The sequence below is a fragment of the Plectropomus leopardus genome, chromosome 11 (assembly GCF_026936395.1).
Source record: "Plectropomus leopardus strain MGB_pleo_1.0 chromosome 11, ASM2693639v1, whole genome shotgun sequence".
Taxonomy (NCBI): Eukaryota; Metazoa; Chordata; class Actinopteri; order Perciformes; family Serranidae; genus Plectropomus; species Plectropomus leopardus.
Genome location: NC_142186.1, coordinates 940844 through 949743, shown reverse-complemented (window position 1 = coordinate 949743; position 8900 = coordinate 940844). Strand labels below are relative to the sequence as shown.

At 43.7% G+C, this 8900-nt stretch overlaps 1 protein-coding gene across 1 annotated transcript in view; it reads right to left on the bottom strand.

Moving 5' to 3' along the window:
* Positions 1 to 5723: 5723 nt before the first annotated feature.
* Positions 5724 to 8900, bottom strand: part of LOC121945102 (aldehyde dehydrogenase, mitochondrial-like) — a 40672-nt gene continuing 37495 nt past the window's right edge. The window contains exons 11-13 of the mRNA XM_042489127.2: positions 6852 to 7009; positions 6459 to 6573; positions 5724 to 6067 (exon numbers count right to left, since the gene is read on the bottom strand). Coding sequence (XP_042345061.1) covers positions 6035 to 6067; positions 6459 to 6573; positions 6852 to 7009 — 306 coding nt within the window. The 3' untranslated portion in view covers positions 5724 to 6034. The remainder of the gene's footprint in view (positions 6068 to 6458; positions 6574 to 6851; positions 7010 to 8900) is intronic.

Sequence of the window (8900 nt, the reverse complement as noted above, 5' to 3'; positions counted from 1 at the left end):
ATAGGGATCTAAATCTTTAATGCACATCAGCTATTTTCCCCATTTGTCTTTGCAAAACAGCTGAAGCTCTGTAAAGCCTCATGATGACTGTGCATGTAGCAATTTCCAAGTCCCACTACACCTGTTTGGTTAAGGTTGGGGGGCTGTCTCACAAAACAATATTACTGTGTTATCTGCATTACTGTGTGTGCGAGTGAAAGATGAAACATGTTTTCACTTCAGTTCATTGTTCTGGGTTTGAGGTAGTCCAGAGTGTCACGATTCCGCTCCTCTCCCCCTCCTCAGTACTTTTCCATTCACTCTTCCTCTGCTCACTCTACCTGCTGGCCACGCCCACTCTGCCTGCTCTACTCACCTCCAGCTGCATCTCATCAGTAATCAACCCAGTATATAAGCCTGCCACACACACACACTCTCATTGCCAGATTGTTCTACGCATTATGCAAGACTCTCCAGCATTCTCCTGCCAGATCTCCGAAAGCCGACCCTGCCCGTCCCCGACCTGCTCTCTTCGCCTGATCCCCGGTAAACCTACCTGTCTTCTGTCCTCGACCACGAGCTCTGCTTTGGCGTCCCTGATCTGCTTCGCTGGTAAAGACATCTCCGCCTGGCCCCGACGATCCTCCTGGTCCATCCCCATCGGTACCGCTGCATCATCGGACTGCTCACTCGGCTTCGGAACCTCCGCCTGTCCCCGACCACGCTTCCGCCTTCTCCTCGACGGTAACTCCACACGTGCTGTCGAGCTGTTGGGCTACGGGGTTTCCTCCACATCCACGCCGAGTGACGTCAGCTTCGGCTCGTTGCTTCGATCTCCCTCCAGAGACTGTGTCGTGGGTTCCGACCCGAAGAACGAACTGTATGCTGAATTACCTCATCCTGCTTCGTGTCTGAATTGTGTTGGTCTGAATAAAAGTTATTACCAACTAATCCTGGTTACGGTTGTACTGCATCTGGGTCCTCACTACACCCGTTACACAGAGGACTTAACTAGCTGGCTCCCCAAAGCCTAAATCCCCAGTCAGAGATTGCAGATATAACAGTGAGGTATCAACTGTCAACCAGACTTTTTCATCATTAGGATTAGTGCACATTTTCGTAAAAGAGGGCATTTGGTGCATCAGTCCTCTAGACTACAAAATTGATCAATCACATGCCGCCTACTTCTGCTTATGAAGAATATTAAAAAGAAATGACAGCAAAAAAACAACACTGTTGCTAAAAACAAAGCAAGAGAGGAATGCTGGTTGATAATGACTAAATTGCACAGCCTGTTCAACATCATTCAAATCCACATTGTACCACCTACCTAGGCTCTTCACTGACTTTTCCCTAATTGTTGGAATTTCCTCATCATCTATGATGAATTCCCTATCATTTAATTTCCCTCTACATAATGAAATGCTTCTAGACTTACTTGGCTTGATTGTCATGCTGGCCCACTTGAGGTTCTTATTTACCTTCTCTTTATAAGTGGCACCGTTCTAGTGACTAGTGTCATGTCATCCATGTAAGCCCTAATTGGTGGAAGACACATCCCATTTTGACATCTCTCTCCACCTACAACTCACTTGGAAGCCCTTACTTCCATCGCCATTGTAAATGCCAATGGCGAAATTGTAAATCCTGCCATAATACCCATCTCTAGCCTCTGCCAGCCTGTTGTGAAATCTGATGTGCTTGTACATAATCTTATGTCCTGAAAATATGCTTTCACTAAGTTGACAACTATTCCTGGCACCCTAAGATACTCAAAAGCACTCCAAATAAGGCTCTGTGGCACTGAACCAAACACGTTAGCCAGATCTAAGAATACTACATGGAGGTGTCTTTTCTCCCTCTTAGCTGTCTGAATCTGGTGCCAGATCATGCTAGTGTGCTCTAAGCACCCTGAAAAACCTGATATCCCCGCCTTCTGCACCGTCGAGTCTATTAACCCATTCCTTTCTAATGACCAAGCTAATCTCTGTGCTTCTACACTAAAGAAAATCTTCCCCTCTACATTCAGGAGAGAAATCATCCAAAACTGGCTAAGATCTGAGGACTCCTTCTCCTTGGGATGAAGACGCCCCCCGCCCTGCGCCATGCTCTTGGGATAATTTGTTTCTCCCAAAGTATTTGGGAAAAACTATTAATGTTTCCACAAAAACTTAAGGATGTCAGGTGCACTGTTATAAACCCAGTAGGGGACTCCATTAGGCCCTGGGGCCAAAGAAGCCTTTGCACACTAACCCCCTGAAATTCTTTCCACCTTGGTGGCCTAACATCCAACTCCTGACTTATCTCTCCTAATGTAGGCATATCAGGTGGAAGACCTACACTCCTATCCTGAGTCTGAATAAGTCTTTCTGAAATATTGGTCAGCCTCTAGCCTTGTTGCCTCATGTTGCCCTCCTTTTTCCTGATTAAACAAACCCTTCGCACATTTAAAGGGGTCCCTAAAAAAAGTTGTCTTTGCATATTCTTTCTTCCTCCTCTTTTTGCTAAGATGATCTGCCCTTCTATGTGCTGCTAGCCTGTCTCTCAACTCCTCTTGCAAAACACTGATTCCCTCCCTCTCTTCGTCTGTAACCTTTTCCCACTGTTATCTTAACTGTCTCCTTTCCTTAATTAACTTTTCTATTTCTCTTTGCCATCTAGACCTGCCTGCCTGTACTCCTTTGCCCCTCTTTCTATTATGCACCCCGAACCTCCCTGCACCATATGAGTATATCACATCTCTCATCTTTTCTAACCTCACATTTCCTCTAAGCCTGCTTAAGATTACCAACAAGTCACTGTTAACTGTCTCCCACTCTTTACTATCATATGCCCTAGACCATCTAACTCTAGCCTTCTGCTCCATGGTTCTCTCTTTGACAGGCCTGCTGACCTCAGTGTCAACTGCATCACCTCTTACTACCTCTTCCTCCTCAGGGGCAGTGTTACTGATATCCTGCGAACTGCTGTGGTTTTCTACCTGCTGCTGGACATCACCCGACTGACTCATCTGACTTCTTAAAAAGTACTGATCGATGTGGCCACTCTGCCCTTCCTCTGCTAAACACATCTTCCTTCCTTGATGAGTTTTAAGGCCTATGATTGATGGTGCTTTCTGTCAGCCACAAGGAGAAACCTGAAGAATCTTGCCCACTGTTGTACTACTTTTTACCTCCACAGATGAGCTCACCTTACCACCATTGCTGCTATTTATTTATAATGTGCTTTCCCAAACAGTTGGAAATTGCTTTGCAAGTCATAAAATCAACAGTGATCAAAACAAGATGTGTTAAATCTGAGGACATGACGGACAGTTAAGAAAATTAAAATTGAAACTCAAAATAAAAGTAAAATCAGGAAAGGATGTCTGGTAAAAGTTTGTTTTCAAAAGGAACTGATCAAGAGATCACTGACCTCATTTCCTGGGGCATTTTCTTCCAGAGCCCTAGTGCCCTGACTGCCAACCCTTGGTCCCCTTTAGTTTTTTGCAGGGTTCTTGGAACAGAAAAAAGACCTCTGCTGCCTGAGGATCTCAAAGTATGTACCAGCACGTATAGTAGGTCTACTAAAGGGTCAGAGACATAGCCGGGAGAGAAGACTGAAGAGCCTAAACAGCAATCGGTGACACGTATGGTAAAACATACAGGGAGCCAGTGTAAAGAGGCTACAACTGGAGTGATGTGACCTTGTCTATTGATTCTAGTTAAAAGCCTGGCAGCTGAATATTGTACAGTGTGCAGTCAATTTATAGATTTTTGATTTAGGTATGAAAAGAGGCTGTTGCAGTAACCCTTGCATGAAGAGATGGAGGCATGTAAAATTGTCAATTTATTGATAGACCATATTTTTAAAATAGTTCGAAGATGATAAAACCATGATTGCACAAGCTGTGTGATGCTCTAAACTTAAATTCTTCCAAAAGCAGACAGCAATATTCCTGGAAACATGCTTGATATGATCCAACAGGGGACAGCCAAAGGCAGAATTACTTTTGTCAAGTGCAGGGAGCCAATGACAGAAGGGTCTTTCACAGCCATATCTGGGTGTTTTTCTTCTCCTTGTTTAATTTAACCACACATATGTCAGACAGAGCAGCAGCAGGGGGCCCCCTGCTCCAAACTTCTCGGTCCACAGGAACTTGTGAAGGTGGCTCCTAAAGATCTACAGGACTTGTAGTTGCTTCTTAAAAACACCTTCCTCAACATGCTCTCCCAGCAGCTCTGTAAAGTGGCTGCTGGAGTCACAAAAGCTGTGGAGGACCGTGTCTCCGCCTCTTTGTCCACCATGCCACCATACCTGCTTAGTCAGGTCACCTTCTTCTGCTTCATCAGGAAGGACATGGTCCTTTGGATTCTGGAAAAGGTTAGACAAGGTTACGCTCAGGACGTCCTGGTGAAGAGGCTCAAACTCTTTGTAGCGGAAGTACTGAAGTCTGTCACTGAAGATCAACAGGAGAGATCTGTGTGCTGTTTTAGCCTCAGATTCACAGCAAAGTGTCATTAAATATAGACACTAACAAGGATTGCATCCAGACAGCAGATGTGGAGGATGGTGCAGAGGCTGAAACCACCTCTGCTCAAGATGTGAATGGGGAGCCTGGTCTGGAGGAGGATACTGAACCAACCAGAGAACAGGACTTTGCTGTGATCACTCCACAACCGGCTCCTCTGACCGTCAGTGTTGAAGTAATGAAGTTGTGTTTACATTAAGACATAAAAAACACACTGTAAATACCTTCTTAACCTGATGGTGGGTTTTTTAAATATAATAAGTGCTCACATATTTGGCTCAGGGGACATAAACATCAGGTAGGTCCTTAGATAAGTAACACATAAACAAATACGCAGAACAAATAACTGATTTTGCTTTATTGTCAGTGCAGGTTCGTAAACCTGTCTGCAGCCTGTCCACCCCTGTACGACACTAGATTCCAGACAGTCTTGCTCTCTGCAGAGGTTGTCACACTGCTCTTTCTAGAATGCAAAGACAAGACAGCACTGAGGCTATTAAACCAGGTCATTGGATACTTTTTAGGATCAAACTTGGAAGTAGGGGGCCATTGATGCTAGTAATCATTCAGTTTGGTATGTTTGAGACCAGCAGGACAGCCCTCATGTCTGCGCTTATATTGTTCATGAGGTTTAAATTCCTTCCTGCTGGGCTGACAGGGAATGTTTCCATACAGGTAATGGGCGGTTTTAGGTCACTGTTGGACTCTTCCAGTAGGTGCTGCATCCCATTTAGTGTCGAGTTTGTGCACAGTCACATAATTGTTGTTCACCATGACAGATGCTGGGGTTTGTTGGCCGTTAACTCTGACTTAGGATGCTGATGTCCTTGATGGTCTCATCTTCGAAAGACAAGCATTGCTCAGGATTGTTCACAAAGCTTCAGATGATAATGGTAAAGGCAGGTTAAACCATATAATTGTGAAAATGTGCATGTAGAAATAAACTGGCAGTAAAAGGCAGAAACACACAAATGCCCCCCCTTTCAAAAAAAAGATTGCTTTCAGCACCCCCTGTCAAAAAAGGCTAGTGTAAGGCCTGGATGACCTGCTCTTCATGTCTTTTTTCTACGAGAGCCCACAGAATAAAAACATTAATCACCTTGTCCTTCAGGGCTTCCATACTTTAGTAACATTCAAATAAAAAAATATAGAAAACAAAAGCAAGAGAAACCTTCAGAAAATAGCTCCTGCTTCAAAATTTCCTGTAACTAAAACACAAAGATGACAGAGCAAAGTGCTTCAAATGCATTTATTATTACGTAAAACGTATAAATGTCAAACTGTGTAGCGTACAAACAGACATTATGTCCTTGTAAGTTTAGGATGACTCTGAATCAGGTGGAAAACTGTGATGGACGTTGCATGGTGTGGTGCATTTTTAAAGCAAAAAGCTCATGTGTGGGATCTCCTCTTACAGCAGGTATGTAGTATGCATGTGTGACAGACAGCTGAATTACTCAGAATGGCTACAGATTGCAGGCGCAGGATCTTGGAGCGCAGCTGAGAGGACACATCAAACAGCTGCTAACTGGGCTCATCACGTGTCTAAGAGTTCTTCTGTGGTACCTTCATGGTCACCTGACAACACACACCAAAGATAGCTTGCTTTTAGGATTTCAAGGAGTAAGGAATATTACGTTTTGTTTCTCAGGGTATAATTATTAATTTACAGACTTGAAACTCATCTGAGCTTCTGGACCAATTTTGAACTCAAACTTCAGTTTCAGCTATGTTGGAGTGCGAGATGTTCACTGACTGTAATATGAACATATTACTGATGAATCATGTCATTATTTAAAAGCTGCTGCAGACTGGAGCCAGCCAAATTTAATATTTGACATTTGGCAGATTATCATTAGCTTTACATACTGACAGGAAGAGCTTCATGCTCCATATCCTAGAGGTCCTGATTCAAAGCAATTCATCTCTTTACTGTCAAATATTATGATGGTAGATTTTTCATAATTACCGTTTTGACTTCTGTGTAGTTGTCCAGGCCGTATTCTCCAAGCTCTCTGCCATTACCAGAAGCCTTGTAACCTCCAAACGGAGCCTGGGCCCCAAACACATCATAGCAGTTAATCCTGCAGAGAAAAACAAAACAAAACATACACACACACACACACACACACACACACACACACACACACACACACACACACACACACAAATTATCTGTAGAATAATTGCTATATAAGCATTCTGAGTAATCGACCATTATCTAAAAAAAAATGAAGTTAGATGAATCCATTTTTAAGATAATTGTTAGATGAATTCCTATCTGAGAGCGTTGACAGTGATGGATATCTGCAGCTTAGAGACTAATGTTGGCACAGTAATGATTTTAGTAGTCACAGCCTACCAGACTGTGCCTGCGCGCAGCCCGTTGGAAACGTAGCTGGCCTTATCGATGTCCTTAGTAAACACAGCGGCTGCAAGACCATATTTGGTATCATTGGCTCTGGTCACCACCTCCTCCAGTGTTTTAAACTTCAGGATCTGCATCACTGGACCAAAGATCTGTGAGAGAAATATGATAGAAAAAAGATCAATCACTCCTAACTATCAATAAATTGAGCATAGCATTAGTTCAGTCAGGCCACGGTGTCAAGCGCTGCTACTGTTGATATCAGCTGATATCATGCAAGGATCATCAGCTGATGGCCAGCTGATTCACCTCTAAGCATCTGTTTGCTTAACTCACTCGCTCCCCCTTATTTAAGCTGCTCTAACCAGCCTGCTCTTCCCTGTTCCCTCTGCATGCCGCTTTTGCGAGCTCTCGTGATGACACCACCACCGGTGATTCTGCTTCTGCGTCCGTAGCTGGTCGGTTGCATCCTGGGCAGTCGGCCTCCTCGGTTTGAGCCTGTGCGGGCCGTTGCTGATGAGGGCGCCGCATCCGTTCGCCGGGGCAGTCCCGTTCCTCCCTGCTCCTACCTTCACTTCCATGGGCGCAGGTGAACACATACAGTTAAAACATTTATTCTGCTAAATGCGGAAAATAATATCCCAATTTATTTTATCATAAATCAGTATTGTGTTGCACCGAATGCTCTCCGTTCAAAATCTCCGTTCATAACTCATTAAAACCGAACTTATTATAAAAATGATCACTTGAACAAACATCTGGGTGATGATACACAATCTGCCTCAGAGGGCTTTAAAGCATACAGCATCCCTCTGTCCTTAGAACCCTAACAGTGGATGAGGAAAAAGTCCCCATAAAAAAAGACAGAAAAAAAGGCAGAAACCTCAGGACAAGCAACTGAGGAGAGATCCCTCCTCCAGGACAAACAGGCTTGCAATAGATGTGCGTTTCAAGCTGTAACTCCTCCTTAATGCAGGAAAAACCAAACACATTTTTTTCCACAATGTTAAGCTCAGCAGATTCCTGTTTGTTTGTCTGGATTTTTAACTCTATGTGTCTTTTAAGGCACATATCCAGTATGAGTTAAGAAAACAAAAGCTTTTAGTTGGCTTTTATCTCAGAAACAAGTCTTTTATGTAAGAGATCAGTGGAATCTGCCCTCTTTCTTTTGTTGATCATAACGATGTGTATATGTGTATATGAATGCCTCTGCTCACTGTCTTCACAGGCTGAATAGCTTTATCATGGGGCTCCGAGATTCATCACTGATTCTGGATCTCTTTGGGGTGGCTGTGGCTCAGAGGTAGAGCCTGTTGTCCTCTCATGAGAAGGTCAGCGATTTAATCCCCGGCCTCCCCCGGCAACGAAGTAAGGTACTGAACCCCGAATTGCTCCCAATGCTGTGTCATTGGAGTGTGAGTGTGTGTGAATGATTACTGAGTAGTAGGTGGCACCTTGTATGGTAGCCTCAGTCACCAGTGTATGAATGTGTGTGTGTGAATGGGTGAATGTGACAGTCTGGTGTAAAAGCGCTTTGAGTGGTCAATAAGACTAGAAAAGTGCTATACAAGTACAGTACATTTACCATCTTCCTCATCATTGTGTCTTGTACTCTAAAGTGAATTGGCCTGCTGTGTGTACCAGCCACCTCAGCCACTGCTATGTTTTTATGTACATAGCTACTCTTGGTAGAATTCCTACTGACTTATCTTCTCTTTTGAATTTGAAATATTGAAATTCTAATCTCAGTTCGCAGGTCTTTTTGCATGTTGCTGTGGCCAAAGTCAGAACAGAAATTGGGGGAAAAAAGCTAATAGGTTCTCTGCACCTCCAGCATGGAACAATCTGCAGAATGATCTGAAGCTTCAACACATGGTGACCGTGAATGAGTCTAAAATGATGGTGAGATCTATTGAGTCCAGTCTTTCTGTGTGCAACTGTTTTATCTCAATATTTCATGTTACTCATATCGATGCGCTTTATAAATTACTTTAATGTTCTGTTGAAACTCTGTATTGCTGCTATTGTTGGCCAGGTCTCCCT